At 42.4% G+C, this 23,619-nt stretch overlaps 1 protein-coding gene across 2 annotated transcripts; it reads right to left on the bottom strand.

The window, feature by feature from the left end:
• Positions 1-476: 476 nt before the first annotated feature.
• phf12b (PHD finger protein 12b) lies at positions 477-22,908 on the bottom strand. Of its 2 annotated transcripts, none has more exons than XM_080054105.1 (15): positions 22,252-22,908; positions 21,768-21,949; positions 19,930-20,002; positions 19,052-19,523; positions 18,751-18,871; positions 18,154-18,286; positions 17,895-18,059; positions 17,322-17,465; positions 14,121-14,772; positions 9,701-9,790; positions 9,325-9,492; positions 8,674-8,769; positions 8,328-8,410; positions 6,339-6,477; positions 477-1,668 (listed from the first exon to the last, which is right to left on the bottom strand). In XM_080054105.1, the coding sequence occupies exons 1-15, from the start codon at positions 22,315-22,317 to the stop codon at positions 1,193-1,195; spliced, it is 3,060 nt and encodes a 1,019-aa protein (XP_079910231.1). In that variant the 5' UTR covers positions 22,318-22,908; the 3' UTR covers positions 477-1,192. The 2 variants fall into 2 exon arrangements, with proteins under 2 accessions (XP_079910231.1, XP_079910232.1); XM_080054106.1 differs by having other exon boundaries at positions 21,768-21,919.
• Between the last annotated feature and the right edge of the window lie 711 nt (positions 22,909-23,619).

The following is a 23,619-nucleotide window of genomic DNA, read 5'->3' as shown; positions in this document are numbered from 1 at the left end:
TCAGTGACTGCAGTTAGCAGTCCCCTCCCTCGTCCCCACATAAATGCACTGCTGTCTTCAAGCAGCGAGTTATCTAGCATCATCTCAGATCCATAAGTGCGATAAAACCATCAAAACAGACATTGGCTCTGCACGTGCACCGGCAGTGAGACGGGTGTCGGTTTGTAGTGTTCTCTCTTCTGATTGGTATCAGTAGTGGGATCCCCGAAAAGTTTATTTGATGATTACATGCAGAGCGGGTGACTGAGAGATCGGCTTTATAAAACGTGCACACTATATAAGTGATCACTGTATGAATAAAGAGCGATTTAACACCTATATTAACATAAATAAATTACTTCACCTTTAAAGCAAGGTGACTAGAGGCAATCCTAATATAAAACCAATGCGGAGCCTGAACAAAAACTGTGGACACAAGTCTATTGAGATTGTTCTTAGAAAATCTTTCTGTATTTACATGTTTGAACAGACGAGCAGTACAGACAAAGAGTGCTTATATACAGAGCAGCACAAGATGTTAAAATGAGTACTAAAACAATACAGTATGTACAGGTGGACTACAGCGGAAAGTACACACTAAGAACAAGTTTTATCACAAAACTTCTGGTACTCTACACAGTATCACAAATTCCATGAAATGTACAGTTAAAAACCAAAAAATGGTAAATCTACATGAAATCCAATGTTTCTCCAATTGAGAGGCACTGAATTAATATATATTTACATTATATACACATCATAGTGAATAAGCATGTATGTTTTCATACATAATGTAGCTACCTGTGGTGCAAAAGCAGCAAAAGAAATTAGAATGTATGGAATTCAATACTACAAAATAAAAAGGTTTGTGCTAAATGGGCTGACTTGACAAAAATAATGTTACACCATACATAACCAATACACTGGCAAAGGAAAAAAGTGAGCGTAGTTCAATACATTTCGCTCAAAGTCCTATCGGTCCAAAGTGAACAGGAGGTTACTGTCAGTCATTCAAAAAACAGAAGAGATTGTCAATAATACTTCAAGTTCATGCAAAGATATAAACCATTTAAAAAATGAAAAAAATAAACTTTTCCCTGTTGACCAACCAGCTGTGCAGCTTTCCCTTCATCGTGACTCCAAAAGGTGCAAAACAAAAAGGAGGGAGGGGAGGGGTTATGGGGCAGAGGTGGCGTGTGGAGGGACAGTGTCACTATGTGCCGGGCCCTGGCTGGAGGCTGCAGTGCTGGACAGACACTTGGTGTGGAGGAACAATGTCAGTGTGGGCCTTGGCCTGGCTGCAGGCTGCACTGCTGAGGGCTTTCGTTGGTGTGGAGGCTGGAGGGGCCATGCTGCTGCTGCTGCTGCTGCTGGAGAGGGAAGAGCCAGTGTTGCTTGGGTAAGCGGTGGCAGGTGTGGCGGTGGGCTCCTCTTTGGGCTGTTTACTGGCCAACTCTGTGATGCTGAAGACAAACTGCAGACAGCCCAGTTTGATGTAGCTGCCGTGGTGGAGCAGAGCTGTGCCCTCCCAGCCCGCGCCGCTGCCCCCGATCAGACTGGAGCTGCTGGCCTTACAGCTGCACGACAGAGAGGAGGGCCGCTGGGGCTGGCTGCTCATCACACCACCCACTGGATACAAGTCCACTGTGGAGCTGGAGCCCTCTGAAGACTCGCGCTGCTTACTGCGACCTATACAGAGGGACGCATGGAGAGGGTTGGAGACAGGCAACCAGTGAGGTGTGAACTAGTGCTGGACGGTTTGGTCTAAAATGTATATCAAGGTATTATATCACGGTATATTCATTTATCTTTAATTGAATGATTGAGGAGTAAAAGCTATTGCTGTAGGCCTATATTCTTGTATTAATAGGACATCTTACATTGCTTTTAAAATAAATACAATGTATGTTAACAAGTAGAGCACAGTTATACAACATAGAATAAATTATCCAAATTGTTCAATATGTTTTTGACAAATCAAAAACCAAACATTTTTACACTTTCCCCCAGTCTCCCCTACAGACAGGCATGCAAACTCATAAGCCAGGAAAAAGGTGAGAAGTTTGAAAACAAACCCCGGTAGGGGGGTCTGGGGGCATCCCCCCCCCAGAAGATTTATTTTGTGATTTGAACATTTAAGAGAAGCAATTTGGTGTATTCTGGTGAAGAGAATTAAGGACAAAAAAAAACATTGTCAGATTAATAGTAAAATGAGCAAAACAAATTAGTCAGCCAACCTTCTTGACGTTTACAATACAAAGTGTGTAGGTAGCCTATTTACCAAGAAAAACTTTAAAAACAGCTTAGAAAAACGGTTAAAAGTGCTGGCAAAACCAGCTTTAAATAAGACAGAAAATAACATGGAGCCTCAAATCAATCACACCAAATTCCCTTACAATAAACTAACTATTTATATTGTGGCAAACAGGATTTGCCTTATCTTTGCTACACAACCATTAATATAACACATAAGAATACACTCTGTCACCATAGTTAATCTCGTGTTCACACACACACACCTCAGTCGTGCGCAGGAACATAATGGTGCAAAATGGGACGATAGTGGAGGAAGCAGGTGAGTGTGTTGTTTCGGCGCTGATCTGCTATAATCACTACATTCACCTCAGGTGTGTTGGCCAGAACACCACGCACCATTCAAAACCCGTGAAAACAGCAATAGACAAAAGCACATTATTAACTTGAGGTGACTCTGCAGTGACAATCCGCCAACCGCGGCCGTTAATCAGCGCGTGCATAAAGCAATGCAAATGGCTGTAAAACAACGGTTGGCAAACTCCGTGAATTTATTTAAAAAGTGATTCACATAAACCGAGTAGGCACTAGGGTTGCCACCTTGGATTTAGGAAAAAAAGGGACAATTGATGTTTGGGGCGGAGGGCTCGGCCATTATTAGGCTACCAGTTCAGACTGACCAGTGTAATGACCTATAATAACCATAGACTAGGGCTGGCCCGAATTATTCGAATATTCGAATACTCGTTCGGAAAATTAGTATTCGGAGCTTAAATTAGTATTCGGAGCTTCGTTTTTTTTTTATTTATTTTTTTTTTAATATTTTTTATTTTTTTCAAATTTTTTTTTTGCAAGAAGCTAGTACTGCAATATAATGTCATCAAATAATTTTATATTTGGATATAAAAGTTAGTAATATTGTAGTAGTAGTAGTAGTAGTAGTAGTAGTAGTAGTAGTATTGCTCATTTAGGAGGATATTACATCACTAAGTGTCATAGCGCATCCATTACTTCACCTCCGAGCGCGTAAATCTTCAACAAAATATGCAGATACTGTCAAAATCGGTTCCAGGGAGTATATAGGGATTATTAACGTTTTTTTTTTTTAAATTAAAAAAAAAAAAATTTAATATTATATATTTTTTTTTTAATGTTGTTTTTGATAGTGTGTTTTTCTGGAACGAATATTCGAATATTCGCTCGGAAAAACCAACGAATATTCGAAGCCTGAAAAATGGTATTCGGGCCAGCCCTACCATAGACACAGTGCTTTTTACAGTAGGATATATAAGGAGACTGAGGTGGGAACCCTGGACCTTGTAGGGGGGTCCGGGGGAATGCTCCCCCGGAAGAAAAAAATGCAACCTTTTAAAGTAAAATTCATCAATCTGGTAGCCTGGCATTCCCAGACCTGCCACTAGGCGCTGGCAAATTAAATTTGCTGCGCCTGTTGGTCTGGACACGCTCCGTTGAAGCTTTATCAAAAAGACCAGAAATCTGGGCTCACGATTCAATTGGTTCTATCTAATATGGGCGCGCCAACGTATGGTACTCTGGGGAGGACGTAACCGGATGACGACAGTGACGTGCATGCGACATCGAAGCCGTGATAGTAAACATCAAAGATGGCTGCGGATTTGTTGTGTGAGTTTGAGACTGCTTTGGCCTCGACCCTCAACGATTTGGAAGACGGCACTCAAATATTTCATTAGCAAGTAAGTGGAACGTTTAATTTAACAGTTTAACAGCTGTTCGCTAAATGAACGGGGCTTCCGTCACCTTGTGCATCGCTCTGATTGGTTGTAGTGCTATCCAACTGCGTGCAGTGGCATTTGAAATGCACGAGTAGGAGCCGCCCCTTGAGTTGGAAATTACTATTGATCGTGGCCAGACCCTCTATCGTTCAAGATATCAGGGTCTGGATTTCCAGGCTATCAATCTGGTGCACTTTGAGAAGAAAATTGCATGCAACCAAGCCCAGGGGCCCAAGGGCTCAGGGGGGCCCTAAGCCAGAAATACTGATAGTAACTTTACATGTCGCATTGTCAAAGAGCTCAGTCACTCATGTCAATAACAGGGTCCTTTAAGAGTCTGGGCCCATGGGCCCATTATCTCATAATCCGTCTATGAACCAAATGGTTTCCACAATCTTTTTTTTTCTTTTTTTCGCGGGGAGCATGCACCAAAAAAAAAGTGGGGGCCCCCCACACTGGGTCTTGAAACGGGCCCCAAGATCGTTGAGACCGCCCCTGCCCGCTTGTCGTGCCGCCTGACGACGGAACGCTGCGCTTTCTCTCTGCCCGGCCCCGCTCGCCTCTCCATTGAGAATGCATTAGTTGGCGCAAAAAAACGCCTCAGCCCGTGTGAAACGGCCTTAACTACTGAACGAAGGAAATCGAATGAGGTTTTGGCATTTCCCCCAAAAAACGGGACAAATTGTGTCCCGGGAGAGATTTATTTTTTCCCGGGACAGCTGGTGAAAAAAGAGAACAATTCTGGGAAAAACGGGACGGGTGGCAACACTAGTAGCCTAGGCACATTAACACGGTAAAATAATAGTACTGCGGCTGCGGCTACTTGAACGCTCCGATGACTCGGAGAGAAAACAAATTAAACTTCCCTGCAGACGCTCTGACTGACTGATGTCACCGCCCCTCAATGACAAATACTGTTTCTGATTGGCCAAATGACCATCAAAGCTCATATGATAGGAGTTAACATCCGTCAATCATAGTTAGTCACTATGGTCACTCCATGTCCATGCTCCGCTCCACACCACACACACACACACACACACACACAGTGCTGGCCATCAAATTTGCATTATCTTTGCTACACAACCATTAATCAAACACATAAAAATACACTCTGTAGTCACCCATAGTTTCTCTTGTGTTCACGCTCACACAAACTCAGTCGTGTGCTGGAACATAAAGGTGCAAAATATGACGATAGTGGAGGTGTGTTGTTTCGGCGCTGATCTGCTATAATCACTACATTCACCTCATGTGTGTCGGCCAGAACACCACGCACCATTCAAAAACCGTGAAAACAGCAATAAACAAAAGCACATTATTAACTTGAGGTGACACATTAATCTGCACTGCAGTGACAATCTGCAAATCCAGGCCATTAATGCAAACTGCCGTAAAACAACGGTTGGCAAACTTCCGTGAATTTATTTATAAAAGTGATTCACATAAACTAAGTAGGCACATTAACACGGTAAAATAATAATACTCATACTTGAACACTCCGATAACTCTGAGAGGAAAAAAAGTCAACTTCCCTGCAGACTGAGGTCACCGCCCCTCAATGACAAATACCGGATCTGATTGGCCAAATGACCGTCAAACTCATATGATAGGAGTTACCATCCGTCAATCATAGTTAGTCACTATGGTTGCCTCCCCCCCTCCCCCCCACACACACACACACACTGTGCTAGCCATCAGACCCCCCCTCCCAAAATATTTTCTCAGCGGATCTCCACGAATCACATAGGTGGCCGATTTAGTTTCCAAAACGGCGAATTTCGCCGAAAGGTGACTAGTTTGCATGCCTGTTAGTGATGTTTTAAAGATTTCCTTCTGAAACAACAGAGGCAGGCTAACAATACCCATTGACTACCTTTGTTTGAGCTAAGCTAACTAGCGATGAGTGACCCATGGCCATTTCTTCTTCAAAAATGCACGCAGAGTTAAAGGAATGGTCTCTGTAGTCTGTTTTTACGTATGTTTGCTACTCGATGTCTGAATTTCCTTCGGGATCAATAAAGTATCTATCTATCTATCTATCTATCTATCTATCTATCTATCTATCTATCTATCTATCTATCTATCTATCTGTCAACGGCACAGCAGAGCTCAGGAATAATATAGGGTAGCGGTGTTTATAACATATGTTGTTTATACCACAACATACATAGTATTATTATTCCATGTGATGGTGCCGCGTGTAATTCTGTACCAGGGAAACTCCTCGGTCTCCAGCTGTCCGCCTTAGGGCATTTCTACAATTGAGTTTGATCTAGTTGGATAATGGTTAGGGATGACCGTCCCTACTGTGAATAGCGGAGTGGTTAAACAATGTCCAGATGTACTCACGGATGATGCCCTGCACCTTGGCCACCAGACCACTGGGGGGAGACGGAGAGGCTTTCTCAGAGAAGTCACAGGAGTAGAGGACGTTGTCCACGGTGGTGCCGTGCTCGCTGTAGTTGAGCAGCTCATAATGCTTGGTATTCTGAGGACACACGTGAGAACCATTTACACCATGTCCAATGACAACAGTACTTTAATGTGTTTGGGAGTCAGATCATTCTGTGGATCAGTACAGTAATACCATTTTCCCACCAAAATGAGCATGTCCGTATAATAGCGGATGCCTGTGTTTTTTTTTCTACATATTTGTGCTGGTTGGTGCAGAGGATCAGGTTATTGATATTATAATTTAATAGTATTTTTATCCCATTCAGCTCAGCTGGGTCTCACGGCTTAAACATCACCTGAATGGAAAGAGAAACCATAGTCTGTAATCTGTCTATTGTTACTAAACACAAGGCGTGATATGTCAGAAATTAGCGCATTGATCAGGGACTTGTTTTCCCACTGAAAAGCTGAGCAGAGCTGAGCGAGGTGAGAAACACCCTTGTGTACTGCAGTGTCAACTGACCCCGATCTACATGCAGGGTGTCAACTAGGGATGTAACGATATGAAATTTTGGGTACGATACGATACGATACGATATTGCGATTGATATCATGATATCACGATACGATATTAAGCGTGGAATTCATTTCTACCCCCTCAAATGAAATGTTGTACCGCTGATTTAAATAAAACATAAACGCAAGAATAATTCAAATTTTTTATATCTTAATATGAAGAAGAGATTTCTGAGAGATTTAAACAACTTATCACCAAAACAAAGACACTGCTTCTCTACTGCTGTTTTTAAAGAAGCTTTACATCTATATTTTTCAAACTGAAATAGGAATTTTAAATCTAAACTTAATTTAGTCACTTGTCTGTAACTGTAAAAGTATGTATAAAATAAAAATTATTTAAATAGTGTGATAATTTCCCCATTTATTTATGTTTTATTTGCTTATCAACTCTATTTTTGCAAGCCATGCTTTTACCTTATTAGGCCTACATTATGACAAGCACAATTAACTCTGTAAAATATTTATTTATGATTTTTATTTGTTATTAACTTAAATTGCAGTCTCAAAATCAATGTTTTTGCAGTGCACTCCTCTCCCCCTCCCTTCCTCACACTTTCGCAACGTCACCTTCATTTGACCAAAGTAGTGTCACCTAAGTTTGACATAGTAGGGATTCCATAGTATTGCGCAACATGCTGTTAGCTACTGTCTGCTGAGTTCACGTGAAGTTGTGATGAATATATCAAGGATCTTTGGACTTATTTCCTTCATCTGCCTTTCACGGAAGTTCGCCGACTTTACCGGGGATTTAACGCGCGGTGGCGGTGGATTCTATTCTATTCTGTTCTATTTTTTTATTTTTTTATTTTATAATCTCATTTCCTCACGTTCGCCTGGATTCATAATGATATAATTGACCCGCGAGCAACTTTCTCTTCAGTCTGGTAAGCTAGTCGATCTTTTTCTCTATCTCTCCCTTTTCTCTTTCTCTCTCTTCTCTGCTGCTACGTGACTCAATGTTGTGAAGCTGCACGCGCTAGTGAAAACAACGGCCCACGTGAGACGTGACTGTTCAGTTTAAAGTTAGAAGTCATGTTTCAGTGATAAGATGTTGTGTCAATGTGTTATTGTTTGGTTTCCAATGTTGGTGTGGCCCATACAGTGTTAGATTGAGTGCTACGTTTATGACAACGTTGCTTACCAGACTCTCCACAATGACGGAGCGCATTTACCATGCATGCTCGCCTCAATACCGTGACGCGGTATAACAAGAAAAAACTTACGGTTGACATTCGTGGCCTTTTCATATCGCGAACGACCGTTTTGCGGTATATTGTTACATCCCTAGTGTCAACAAGGGTTTTTCGGTCAGTTGGAAAGGGGTATAACATACATCCACATTTAAGTAGTAGAGCAGTTTCATACCTCATCATAGAAAATACAGGCGTGCTTCCCCGATATGTAGTTGCAATGACCATAGTTTGTAAGGCACACGTCCATGTCAGCACCTTTACAAAAAACATCAAAAGAAAATGTGATTTGTAGTTTAAAACATCACAGAAGATTTTAGTCTCATCATGTTTTAAATTCACTTTCAGTAAACTGTAATCTGCCATCATCATCTCTTAACAAACTCAAACATTTGTAAAAAGGTATATAACTATTTTTAGAGATCATGTTATTTCTTATAAAAATTCATCAATCTTTGTGCAAAGACAATTTTTTTAATTTATTTTTTTAATGAATGACTGATCCAGTGAGCATGTCTTACCAGATCCTATGTATAACGTCCTAAAGCACATGCTGACAGCTCCTCCTTTTCCTGTCAGAGGGTAGAAGACTGCTCGGGCCTGCACCTTCTTCTGACCTGGGTAGGAAGAGGCACTGTTTTAGTTTGACAAACGGCACTTAAAGGTGAAGTAAGCGATTTATTTATGTTAATATAAGTGTTAAATCACTCTTTATTCATACAGTGATCACTTATATAGTGTGTGCGTTTCATAAAGCCGATCTCTCAGTCACTTGCTCTGCATGTAATCGGCAAATAAACTTTTCGGGAATCCCACTACTGATAACCAATCAGAAGAGAGAACTCAACAAACCGGCACCCGTCTCACTGCCGGTGCACGTGCAGAGCGACAGATGGGTGAATAAGTATGCGCCTACAATGGCGGAGCAGGTAAAAATCCTTCCCAATGTCTGTTTTGATGGTTTTTATCATGTTTTATCACACTTGTGGATCTGAGATGATGCTAGATAACTTGCTGTGCATTAATGTGGTGACGTGGGGACGAGGGAGGGGACTGCCATCTGCAGTCACTGACAGGAAGTTAGCTAAACTGAGCATTCTGCTTACTGAACCTTTAAACACATCCATAGTGACAGACACAGCTGGCCGTAGCAGTGTCAGAGTGTTACTTACTGTCTGGGCGTGGGGGCGGAGGGCTTCTGGGGGCAGTACTGATGGGGGCTGGAGGAAGAGGAGGAGGAGGAGGAGGAGTGCTGGCAGCTTTAGGGGGGAACAGCTGCTGGATCCTCTGCCACGCCAGGAGTTTGATCATCTCTGCATCCAGTTTGTCCAGCTCAATCCCTACACACACACACACACACACACACACACACAGAGACATACACACACACACACACACACACACACACACACACACACACACACACACACACACACACACACACACACACACACATTAGATTGTTTGTATTGTGCTAGTTTGCTAAATCACAGTCATGATAATTGCATTAAAGCAAAATGGTAGAGTATTGTTCCATGTGACACTGACCTCCATCCTCAGTCTTGCCACTTTTCATGCAGCTGGACAGGTTAGCGATGGAAGACAGGGTGTCCATCAGAGCAGCACCGGCCTTTATGTCTGGAGAGGAGACACACGCACGGACAACATGAGACTGAGGTCAACCACATAGGAATATTCTTCCTTCATCTATGTACAATAGTCTTTCTTTAATTGTGTTTTTGTACAGGTCCTTCTCATATAATTAGCATATTGTGATAAAGTTGATTATTTTCCATAATGTAATGATAATAATTGAACTTTCATATATTTTAGATTCATTGCACACCAACTGAAATATTTCAGGTCTTTTGTTGTTTTAATACTGATGATTTTGGCATACAGCTCATGAAAACCCCAAATTCCTATCTCAAAAAATTAGCATATTTCATCCGACCAATAAAAGAAAAGTGTTTTTAATACAAAAAAGTCAACCTTCAAATAATTATGTTCAGTTATGTACTCAATAATTGGTCGGGAATCCTTTCGCAGAAATGACTGCTTCAATGTGGCGTGGCATGGAGGCAATCAGCCTGTGGCACTGCTGAGGTGTTATGGAGGCCCAGGATGCTTTGATAGCGGCCTTAAGCTCATCCACAGTGTTGGGTCTGGTGTCTCTCAACTTCCTCTTCACAATATCCCACAGATTCTCTATGGGGTTCAGGTCAGGAGAGTTGGCAGGCCAATTGAGCACAGTAATACCATGGTCAGTAAACCATTTACCAGTGGTTTTGGCACTGTGAGCAGGTGCCAGGTCTTGTTGAAAAATGAAATCTTCATCTCCATAAAGCTTTTCAGCAGATGGAAGCATGAAGTGCTCCAAAATCTCCTGATAGCTAGCTGCATTGACCCTGCCTTTGATAAAACACAGTGGACCAACACCAGCAGCTGACATGGCACCCCAGACCATCACCAAAAGGCATTTTGGCATTTCCTTCTCCCCAGTCTTCCTCCAGACTCTGGCACCTCGATTTCCGAATGACATGCAAAATTTGCTTTCATCCGAAAAAAGTACTTTGGACCACTGAGCAACAGTCAAGTGATGCTTCTCTGTAGCCCAGGTCAGGCGCTTCTGCCGCTGTTTCTGGTTTAAAAGTGGTTTGACCTGGGGAATGCGGCACCTGTAGCCCATTTCCTGCACACGCCTGTGCACGGTGGCTCTGGATGTTTCTACTCCAGACTCAGTCCACTGCTTCCGCAGGTCCCCCAAGGTCTGGAATCGGCCCTTCTCCACAATCCTCCTCAGGGTCCGGTCACCTCTTCTGGTTGTGCAGCGTTTTCTGCCACACTTTTTCCTTCCCACAGACTTCCCACTGAGGTGCCTTGATACAGCACTCTGGGAACAGCCTATTCGCTCAGAAATTTCTTTCTGCGTCTTACCCTCTTGCTTGAGGGTGTCAATGATGGCCTTCTGGACAGCAGTCAGGTCGGCAGTCTTACCCATGATTGCGATTTTGAGTAATGAACCAGGCTGGGAGTTTTTAAAAGCCTCAGGAATCTTTTGCAGGTGTTTAGAGTTAATTAGTTGATTCAGATGATTAGGTTAAGAGCTTGTTTAGAGTACCTTTTCATGATATGCTAATTTTTTGAGATAGGAATTTGGGGTTTTCATGAGCTGTATGGCAAAATCATCAGTATTAAAACAACAAAAGACCTGAAATATTTCAGTTGGTGTGCAATGTATCTAAAATATATGAAAGTTCAATTATTATCATTACATTATGGAAAATAATCAACTTTATCACAATATGCTAATTATATAAGAAGGACCTGTATATAGCCAGTAGCAATCCGTCACACACCATTCAAAGTCCCATTTAAACTGTAGTACATTCTCTTCTTTACTGGTTTGTCCTATCACTGGTTGCTTTGTTGTGCTATGTGTTGCTGCCAGTGGCCACAAGAGGGAGCTGTCAGGATACAATCTGCAGTACTATGTTGCAGTGTCTTTATAACAGTGGGGAGTAGGGTTTACTATAGTGGAAAGGTCTGAACACTAACAAGCAGCAGAAATGACCGCAGACTTGACTTCAACATGTCAAGAGTCACTTTACTATGATTTTTTTTGCAGTTTTACATTGTACAGGTGTGTGGTACTGAAGCTACACTGTGGTTCTCTAGCAAACCACACTGCCAATATACAGTAAGACACGCCCAACAGTCAGTGGCCCTCATTTATCAATCTTGCGTAGACCAGAAAAATGGGTGTACGTACATTTCCACACAAATCTCGGCATTTATCAATATGGACGTGAGCGTAGGGTACGCTCAAATCATTATCAAAACTTTAGAAAAAAAAGAAAAAGAATAATAAAACGGTTTATGTTTATTGATTTTCCCTAAACGGTTGTGATATACTAATCGGTTACACGTGTGACCCCTTAATACACAATCTCTTTGCCTAATTCACAGCATACACAAACATAATTGGTACTTTTGTTTATTTAATTGAAAACCAAACTATGAAACATATAACAAATAAATGTAGTATTACGAATAAGTATTTGTACAATTTAGGCTCAATTAAATTGGTTGTTAATGTTTGGGATATTAATGTTTGCCAAAGGTGAAGTAAGCGTTTTATTTATGTTAATATAGGTGTTAAATCACTCTTTATTCATACAGTGATCACTTATATAGTGTGCACGTTTCATAAAGCCGATCTCTCAGTCACCCGCTCTGCATGTAATCGGCAAATAAACTTTTCGGGGATCCCGAAACTGATACCAATCAGAAGAGAGAACGCTACAAACTGGCACCCGTCTCACTGCTGGTGCACATGCAGAGCGACAGATGGTGAATGTTTATGCGCCTACAATGGCGGAGCAGGTAAAAATCCGTCCCAATGTCTGTTTTTATCATGTTTTATCACACTTACGGATCTGAGATGATGCTAGATAACTTGCTGCTTGCAGTGCATTCATGTGGGGACGAGGGAGGGGACTGCTAACTGCAGTCACTGACAGGAAGTTAGCTAAACTGACCATTCCGCTTACTGAACCTATTATTTTTCATGTGCACTGATGTTTCATTTGTTTCTTATTTGTTTTTTACTAAGCAACATATGTGCTTTAAAATGTCCTAAAGCAGGGCTGTACGCTTATTTTTTTAGGTGGTAGCACTGGTGCTAGCAGCAAGCAAAAAAATTCAGTAGCACTATTTTTTTTGTAGCACACAAAGTATGATCGAAAACTTCCATAACCTTAACCCTTGCATTTCACTGTAATTACCTTCGAGCATGTCATCTTGGTCTCATCTGAGATTCTCAATCAATATTATATTCTATTGTGCAGTAATAATTGTAGAAAAATTAATAAGGGTGCAATTATTGCAATTTAGACAAAAGATTTAACCTGCCAATAGCAACTTTTGCTGATTCAGAATTATTTCCATTATTTAATATTTGATAATAACAATAATTTTTTTATAACATTCCCTTTTAATTAAAACCAAACGTTAAACCATTGGACATAGCCTATGAACTAGTTTACACATTTGTAAAATGTAGGATAAATTAAATAGGTCTTTGTGAATTTGTTAAGCTGAAGGTCCAGTTGCCTTTCAAGCTAGAGCACTGTGGGGCTGTGAGTGCTAACTTCCTGTTCTTATCTACTTCAAAATAAAAGTGAACTAACGTTTTGCTATTAACATGCTTTTTATGTGAAGGCGCATAGGAAATGGTATGTTTGCACACGCGGTAACTTAACTGCGTTTAATGTTAAAAAGAGCTGTGTCCTTCCGTTTTTTACCGTTGGTGAAGTTTAATAGACGCTAGAATCGCCGCACAAGCATAGATCCTGATCACACATCTTTCACCAGCCAAAGTGGAGGGTGGACTCAATACTTACTCGCCTAAGAATACATTTACCCGCTTTTGGAGAGTGTTAATGTAGAACCTTCTAAGCAGTGTTGTGCATCACTCCTCTCTCTGTGCCTAAATGAGATAGTATCTCCTCATTAACAACCTGTCGCACTAGTGTGAGTGGACTTGTATTCATCATCGCACGTGATCAATTTTAAAAGCTAATGCGATCAAAACTGTCGCACTGTACAGCCCTGACTAAAGGTACTTTACTACTCAAAAAAATACCAGTACCAAAAAAGTTACTCGATTACAGTAACGTGAGTAAATGTAATCCGTTACTTTCCACCTCGGCACCTGACAAGCCCTTATGGGTTTTATGTTATATTTTGTATTTTCTGGACTTCAATTGAAAATAAATGATGTATATTGTTCCTATTTATACCGATCTATTATGTATTTTCTTTTGTGCAATAAATAAATAAGCCTTCTGAAGCACTAACTGGTGATAAGTCATTCTCAGTTTGGTTTATATGATAATGGAGAAAATATAACACTGATCTAGAAATGGATAACTGGCAGTGAGCATGTGCAAGGGGGAGTGTGTACCTGGAGTTGGCGAGGGCGAGCCCAGCTTGGTTGGGCCTAGAGGTGGTGTGCTGATGGAGAGGGAGGGCTTCTCATCACTGCTGAGCCCCTCCTGGAGCTGGCTCTGGGTCCCATGGTTCAGCCATATCGTGGGGGCAGTGGTGGGGCATGTCTTCTGGGCACAGGCCTCTGTCGTAGTATTGCTCTCTGGTTCCTTCTTCACGACGTCTGCTGCTATGTGGTTGAGCAGGACAAGGTGCGGCGGGGCTGCTGTGCTGGGCTGCAGTATGTGCTGGTGCTGGTGGGTTAGGGTTAGGGGGGCACTGTTACAGTCCACAGGGCCGTTAGCTTTGGGAGGCTGGCGCTCCTCTGCTAGCAGCGGCCCGTTGGGTTTCCTACACTTGTGACATGGAGGTGTGCTGCATTTACAAACAGCCAGAGAGTCATCGGGGCCACTGCAGGGTTTGGAGCAGGGCTCGGGGGAGGAAGTCCTTCCTAGTGAGGCCTGGCTGCTCTTCATGTCCACTGAGCTAACACAGGCCTTAGCACTGGCCTTGTGCTCAGACAGCCACTGTGCAGACGACGGGACTGGGGCTGATGTGGAGGAGGCTTTCTGCTTGATGGACAGGTGTCTTACAATGCTGCACTGGAGAGCGATCACATCCTGAAGCCACTGTTTAAACACACAGGAAGCATGTGTTACAACACAATCACTTCACCCATCACTTCCTATTCCTTTAAATTCCCATGTCTCTACATGGAGAGGAGCTGCTAGCTGAATGCACAGTCATCTAGAATCAAGAAAAACCTCTCCTGAAGGCCAACACACCTGTATACTGGGCCTGTACTGTTAATGTCACAACTGGATTATACAGTACATACATCAGACAATATAAACACTGAATGTTTAACTTGCATGGCCAATCAATCTACATATCAGCCAACAATTGGCATTAGTTGTGACTTTTAAACTCAATGAGAAGGCAGTAACTATCAGTGATTTCCCTAGCACACTACAAAATCTTTAAAGTTGGAATCAGCGATTCTGGAGAACGATGGATGTCGAAATCACTTTGTCAAAATCAGTGAATATCTCCTCATGATCCGCTACTTGTCCAAACTTTTTGTGCGCTGAAATAAAACCCAGTGTTAATACACAGACTAGGCTCTGTAAACGGGCATGTTGCTAGCGACGGCGGGCCCCCTTTGTTTACATACCCTTTGATGCAGAGCCTTGGGTGTGTATTAACGCCAGAATGTCGCACATACAGTACGGACAGGTAGAGGATTGGGAGGAGTTATTCACTGATTTTGACAAAAAAAAGTTTTTTACAACAAACTAGGGCTGGGCGATTAATTGAATTTCGATTTTAATAATAATAATAATAATAATAATAATAATGGATTGGATTTATATAGCGCTTTTCAAGGCACTCAAAGACGCTTTACAGGGTTCCAGGTTCCATTCATTCACACACAGTCATACTGGTGGTGGTAAACTACCATAGTAGCCACCGCTACCCTGGGGCAGACCGACAGAAGCGTGGCTGCCATTCAGCGCCTACGGCCCCTCCGACCACCACCCCAAACATACAACAGTCATAGACATTCACACGAGGCAAGGTGGGTGAAGTGTCTTGCCCAAGGACACAACAACCATGACACAGGTGGCAGAGCGGGGATTGAACCGCCAACCCTTGGATCATTGGCCAACCACCTGAGCCACGGTCGATTTTGGCTTACCTTGATAATGAAAACAAGATAATCGTAATAAAACGACCATTGTGCTGCATGCCGTGTTTTGTGTGGTAACTGCAGTAGGGCTGGCCCAAATTATTCGAATATTCGTTCGGAAAATTAGTATTCGGAGCTTAAATTAGTATTCGGAGCTTCGTTTTTTTTTTTATATATATATAATTTATTATTATTATTAAAAAGAAAAATAATTTGCAAGAAGCTAGTACTGCAATATAATGTCATCAAATAATTTTATATTTGGATATAAAAGTTAGTAATATTGTAGTAGTAGTAGTAGTAGTAGTATTGCTCATTTAGGAGGATATTACATCACTAAGTGTCATAGCGCATCCATTATTTCACCTTTTTTGTTTTTTTTTGATGGTGTGTTTTTCTGGAACGAATATTCGAATATTCGCTCGGAAAAACCAACGAATATTCGAAGCCTGAAAAATGGCATTCGGGCCAGCCCTAAAATGCAGCGATCCCTTCCGTCTCCACCTGTGCGCTCCGCTCTAACACGCCTGAACTATTTTGCTTTCCGTGATTGCAGTGCAATGGTTTATTCAGCATTATAGGAATACTTCACCCATACGGAACCAGCGTTCTATCATTATAAAATCGCTATTATTATATAATGAATGAGGTTTTTCTTCCCTCAGTCTTCCCTTGGCCCAGCTGTCCTGTTAATCCTAAACCTAAACCTACATTTTACCATCAGTGATCACACATGGGAAAATGTAGGGTTTGACAGTGGGACCATAAAACAGTCTTTCTGCCTTTTCTCAGGCTAGGATGAACTGATTTAAAAAAAAATTGCACATTTATACTACATAGGATCTCAGAGTTCAATACACATTCATATTTCTACCGGTGGAGTAGGTCTTTAAGTTAAAACACTTGTCCAAGACTGATGTTACATGGAAAAGCTCTGTGGCTTTAAAGCTAAAATGATAATCGGGGATTCCTGCACATTAACGTTATTGAGGGGAAAGGCTTTCACGATCTGATGGCATTTCTCAAGCCTGTATACACAGAGCCATGTCTGCAAACTGACAGCGCGACTATAGAAAATGTATAGTGATACACAATTTTACACTTAGATTTGAAGGTTTTACTGTTTCTTTATTTAGGGTGGCTTTTTAGTTGGCTATGTTTGAGGAGCACATTAGGAGTTTAATTTATGCAATGTTGAAAGAATTGGAAACATTTTCATTTCGGTGCATCCCTATAATGGATAATCGTCTAATAATCGTGATAACAATATCAATCAAAATAATCGTGACTATCATTTTTGCCATAATCGAGCAGCCCCACAACATGCATTCTCCAGAATAACTGACTCCACCTTAAACATTTCTACTTTTACACAGAACCTCAAAGATAAGACGACATTGTTGCAGTTGACTAGTAATAGACAGATTTAAAAAGCCATATTAGAGAAAGTGTAAACTGTGTCATGTTACTGGCTTTTCTCCTGCCTACCTCCTGCTGTTCGTCCTCTGTGGTGAGGCGTTTTGGGGGCTGGCGGTCGGGCACGCCGCTACACACCAGCTCAGTCTGGCGCAGGCCTGCAGGCTGCAGCATGGGGGGAGGGTTCTGGTACTGAGACTTGATAGCATCTGGCACCTGAGTCCAAACAGGGATTGTTAGAAAACAACTTGAATGCTTTAACTTATATATATATTCTAATGTCTCTGATAAAGTTATCACATAGCCAATGTGTTTGAGTTCCCTGACAAGGTAGATAAACAGCCAAATGTGTTCTTGTCCTGGTAGAACTTAAATAGCATGTACCATCACTATTAAAAGTATTTTATTTCAGTGGTAAATTCAGAATGTATATTGTTGCAAGTATGTAGCTAGAGGAAACCAAAACAAAGAATCAATTGTACACAATTAGAATCTCAAGTTATTCCATGAGCCCATTTCCCCCCACCATAATCTTGTTTAGCCTGCCCTTAGCACTACAGATAAGCCCCAGTAGTCTTGGAGAAGTACAAAAAGACAGAATATAATAGGCTACCCACAAGGCTTGTCTGGGGCGGCTAGTCTAACCTTAATGCTCCTCTTGTTGTGCTGGTGGGTGCTTCGTTTGTTGGGTGTGTTCTGTCGGTGGACTCTCCGCAGGAAGTCCACTTTGACGGCGTGCTGGGACATCCGGTCCTGGAACTGGTCAAAGAGCTGACAGCGGCTGGATAGGCTCAGGCTCCTCTGGTTCAGCTAAACACACACACACGAAAATTAATCAATCACTCAACTCACACAACTAAAAAGAAATGGCGAGGAAACACTGTGCTAAGACCACTGTTCTTACCGCTAAGTGCTCCACGTGGTTTGGACACATCCACTTGCCAGCAGGTAGAGCTGTGAGCGGAGGGTCCAGACAGTCCATGTGGAACAGCAGGGGACAGTAGTCACACTGGATCAGTGGAGCTAGCCTGCAACTCCTGGGACAAAGGAAATACAAGACATCAAACTATTTCACTTCTGTGTCTTTCCCTGCATTCCAAATCACATATTTTTCTTTTTTACTACACTACATACTAAAGTACACAAGAGTATTAGGGCCACGGGAGAGAGAAAAAAAACAAGATAAGGAAGTTTTTTTTTTTTTATTTATTATTATGTGGAGAAATGTCAAGAATAAAGACGAATACTCCAAAACGTTATTGAAGTTAGGGGAGCATTTATGTATTTTCAGCATACTAAAATTGACATGCATGTATTGGGACATCCTAAATCTTTTTCTGGCATACTAAATAGTAGGGAAGTTTGTGGATTGGAATGAAGGGTAAATCTTTCTGTGGACGGTAAATCTGGTAGTGCACATAACAGTACATCAGCAACTTCACAAATCAATTCTGCAAGATACCCCCAAAAATTGAAAGATCAAGATTTTGGAAGTACCAACCTGTTGCATGAAAAACAGACTTTGACTGGTAGTGGGACCAGACCGTTGGTATCCAGTTCATGCTGAGGCCTCCTGAAGGGTTTTCCTAGTAGCTCTTCTTTTCTCCTCCGTTTACTGCTACCTACAAATCCACGACATTTTGAGTAAACAGAATCACATAATACCAGATAAACTGTCCTAATCTAAAAAAAGCTCAATGCATTTCTGACACACTTACTTATTTGAATACTTAGTTGAAATAAATACCATATCATTTTGTTAGGGGGGAAGTTTAGGGAACTCCTAATAAAAAGGGACTGACCTGGCAGGGCAGTGGTGCAGGTGAGCTCGCTGGGCAGTTGGAACTGAGTGGGGTTCCTCTCCATGGCGGCAGCTATGAGCAGCTGAAAGGGTCTCTTGAGGAGGCGCGGGGTGGGAGCGCTTGGCGTGGTAGCAGCAGCACCTCCTTCAGGCTCTGTGCTCTGAACCTCCTCCTCCATCTCCCCTGTCTCGTCCTCCCCGTCGTTCTGCTCCTCTGAGGGGGTGGGGGTGGACGAGGTGTTGGAGGTGGGGGTTCCAGGCCTGCTGCTGGGCCTGCTGCTGCTCCTGCGCTCCAACAGTCTGACCTGGGCCACTCTGAGCCCGGGCCCGGCTGCCCCGGCACCAGGAGGCAGGCCGTCTAGTCTCAGGGCGCCTGCAGCCAGCTCCAGCTCCAGGGCCGGGGGGGACGCAGCACGCTTAGAGGAGGAGCGCTCTGGGAGCCCGTTCGTCTGCTCTGCCTTCTGCTCTCGCTTCTGGACCCAGAACACAGAGAGCTATCAGTCCATGTAGCAGACACATACTTTCCTATGCATTTCAACCCTGATATTTGATTAGATTTTTATTTATCTCGAACATTCAACATTTGAAAGAAGGATAAAATTATTCTTTTAAAAACAAAGATAAAACACAAACGTAGCTAAAGCAATTTGATTCTATCAAATCACATAAAAGGAAACCTTTGAGAAGGAGCAGGCAGAAGCATAATGTTTATATATTTATGACCCTACATTACATCATTATATCATTTAAGACCATTTGTAAATGCAGGTCATACAACAACATACAACAATACAATGCCTGCATTCCAATTCAATATTTCAGGCGTCCTCCTTACAGTAGCACTGACAGTGGTATAGACAGGAAAGACCTGTGTCTCACCTTTTTTCTAACATTGCAGCGATGACACATCCACTCCCCCGGCGGGAGCATCTCTTCACTGAGAGGAGGGTTGCTGAAGGAAGAAGATCAAACACCTTCATCAGTGACTAATGCAAAATGGATTAAACATTATCATTCAGAATACCCGTGTTATCATTGTCAAGATATAGTGTTGCCCAATTATGTTTTCTTACTATATATTTTACAAAATTCCAGTGTTGCAGACAACATAGTCTCATTATACATTTGATTGTATATTTAGATATACAATCAAATCATGTATAATGAAACACATGATACAGCATACAAGATAATAAACATAAAGAAAACACAGTTGCCCCTCTACCTCAATCTATCAGACTTGTAGTTGCATTACATTTAAACTGCACAAATGTGCAAAGTTACACACAAAGATTTGAAAAGCAGACTTGACCCAGGGCCAAGTGGTTGGTCACAACAATGAGTCAAGGAGGGAAAGGCAGCAGTGGCACACACACACACACGCGCACACACACACACACACACACACACACACACACACACACACACACACACACACACACACACACACTAGTTACCTTGTGTAATACTGTCTTTAGGATAACACATCATGTAGCGAGTTTCCTCCCAATATTCACTGATATCATACAGCTTCTATGAGTGTGAGGATGAAGCCGTTCACAGACACAGAAATGCCCATATATGGACAAAACGTTTCTGTTTGGTCGTTTCCGAGTAACTGAAATCAACTCTCCCGAATGCCAAAGTTAAAATAATCATGCTGGCAGGCAGATGTTAAAATGGAGAGCCATGCACAGCGGCACCGGACAAACGCTACAATAGGACGAACAACAAAACACCACGGTGCCGACCGCTCCATCTCAGCAAATGACAAACCTGCTTGGCCGTGTTATTTTTAGAAATGTTTCCCTTTCAAAAACAGAATTTAAAAGGGTTGGTAAGATGGCGGTGGGATAGAAGAAAGAGCAGTGAGGTCGCCATATTGTAAACAGAGACAGCCTCGACTCCATTTTTAGCAGCGGCTCCACTGACTACAGCCGACAGGAGGGAAGGACCGACTGCAAGCAAGCTAACCCCTAGCCGCTTTAACACACTGGACTACACACACAGGCCTTTTTCTCAGACACACATGAATGAAATTATGTTCTCTGTGAACCCAGTAACTATGCGCCCGACCATGTCTAACGAAAAGCTATATTCCTTGCTGCATGTTCCCCAAAAAGTCCAGAATAATAACGGTTAGCCGCTTTGAGCTACTCGACACCGACATAGCCTACTGTAGGTCAAATTAGCTGTTTTTTTCTCACAAAACTCTATTGAATAAAGCTCAGGTTTAATGTCGCCTTGACTTTAACTACGATACGCTGGAAATGACAACAAGAAACAGTTCTGTGTTTTAATGTGTGCTGGTGAATTCGGCATTTTTAACTTTACAAAGTGCTACACGGCGCTCACTACCGCCCCTCCTCGGTTCAACCGTATAGGAGAATACAGTGTCAACATGAGTGGAAATCTCAGTAAAAGAACAGCGGCTTTGAGAAGCATGCGTGCTGGGGAAACAAAACCCGTATGGTAAAACAACATTTCCACCAGGCGCACTCGTTCAACGCTACCGTCAACATAATTCGATATACACCGTTCAATGAAACGTGTCATTCTCAGCTCTGCAGCACCAAGATCACCCAAACGTAACCCTGAAAGGCAGCATTTGGCATCCAACCCATGCATGCAGCTAACGGGGAGCTGAGTTGCAGCCCGGCTTCTCGTGCAATACCTGGTGCACAGCTTGTATATATTTGTCCTGACTCGTTCCTTACCAGCACTGTAGGTGGAAGGCTGCGGGGCAGTGGTCGCAGCACAGCAGGTCTCCCCCCTCACGGCAGCTATCGCAGGTGTCGTGGTTGGTCGCCCTGCCGCTCCTCCGGACGTCCCTCACCAACTTTCTGCTCCTCTTCTCCACATCCTCGGACTTCGGGGGCGCCAACAGAGTTTGGATTTGCTGTAAAAAGTGGTCCAGTTGCTTTAGCATATGCTCACGGCTGCCCTGTCTCATGTGCGTGTCTACAGAGTTAAAAAATATGCAGCTTTTTGCCCGCTATACCATGCCAAGCTTTTTTTTAAGAGAGTGGTAACGTTAACGTGTGGCCTCTATTATCAAATATTAAGTTAATTAGCCAAGCAATGCTTGACAGTAGGGTACGATGGCATGCTGATAAAGGCAATTACTATTAGTGTTAGGGACGATACATTGACAATGAGAATAATTCACTTCACTAAGGCCTTCGAGCAGAACAACCTCACCTCCATTAAGCCCCCAGAGGTATCCAGATCGTACACAATCGTCGGGGTCTCCATTTTGTCCCACATTCATCCAGGAGCAGACGTTCCAAAATAACGTCGAGATACAAATGTCTACGAGGCTCACAGCGATAAGAGTAAATCCAACAATAAACGTCGTTTGCCGAATGGTTTTTGACCAGCGGATGGCTGGCCAAGCGGTGCTAGCAATCGTTAGCTTGCTAAAGGAGCTAACTACGAAAGCAAGACGTCAACCAGTCAAGGTTGTGAAGCTAGTGGGCTCACTAACTTGTGCTTTGTGCCCGTGAAAGAAAACAAATCAACTCTAATCGTGTAATTATATTAGCACCACTTTTTGTAGCCTACATACAATATTTTATATCGATAGACTGTTGCTGTTAGCTAGAAAATCCATCTGCGGCCTAGCTGGCCAGCCATGATTCTTGTTTCTGCTCCTGCAAAAAGGAACCTTGTAAATGTGCAAACCCGTCCGCTCCCATTGTCAACACAACATGTAGTTAAAATATTCACAAAGAGACTCGGCGTGGCGCGGTCCAATGCACGGTTTCCGATAGCGTTGGGAATGAATAATCCTCAAATCAGGTATGTAGAGATGCAAATTCGGTTGATGTTATTGTTGTGAAAAAGGCTGTGCATCTACCCTGGCTGCTAGCAACATCCTCTACCAGTTGGCGCAACCGCGAACCACCGGACGCGCATGCGCATCGGAACGGATATAGATAAACGAGGAGGGTACATACATCTACACATCATGGCGGTGTACATACATTGAAAGAAGCAGCGACTATATTTGTCGAAGCCTACAATTTAGCCTGCTACTGTTATTGTACTATAACTTTATGAATAGATATCAATATGTATGTCAGTCTACGTCTGCCTCTTCTTTTACCATCGTGTTACTGGGCCTAAAATGACGATTTCATTAATACTTTTGCAGTGCCACAGCTAACTGTCACAGAAGTAGGCTAGACCATGGCTGACTGTTTTTTACTAACCTATTGCGAGTGCTTTTATTACTGTGACTAAATATAAGTAGGCTAGTCTATGCTACTAAGACAACTGCTATTACAAGAAGAAACTGTATATTATTACCGCAATTACTAGGCCTACTTTAACTAGATTGTTAGGCGAGTGATGTAGGTCCCTAGCCTACATATTTTCTGGAGGAAGATTTTCTAGATGAAGTTCTTGTTTATGTGAGATGTCCAAAAGTTATTAAGCAACGGGTGCATAACAAAATAAACGAATTTATACCAAAACGGGAAAGGAACTTGAAGTGTAGGCTAAATAGGCCATATGTGTTCGTAAATAGGAGGTTTTCCATTCCACGTTAGTGATTAAAGGTAGAGT

Source organism: Ammodytes marinus, assembly GCF_949987685.1.
Source record: "Ammodytes marinus genome assembly, chromosome: 3".
NCBI lineage: Eukaryota > Metazoa > Chordata > Actinopteri > Uranoscopiformes > Ammodytidae > Ammodytes > Ammodytes marinus.
Note: the sequence above shows the minus strand (reverse complement) of the source record. Positions and strands in the feature narration are given on the sequence as shown.

Bases quoted from the DNA above. Each gene is read 5' to 3' on its own strand.
- phf12b (XM_080054105.1), bottom strand. From the start codon at position 22,317: ATGTGGGACAAAATGGAGACCCCGACGATTGTGTACGATCTGGATACC. The intron at 9,493-9,700 runs GTCAGTGTCACA...GTGTGTGTGTAG, and splicing joins TGGCAAGACTGAGGATGGAG to GGATTGAGCTGGACAAACTG. The intron at 6,478-8,327 runs GTATGAAACTGC...GTGTGTCCTCAG, and splicing joins CCTGTATTTTCTATGATGAG to AATACCAAGCATTATGAGCT.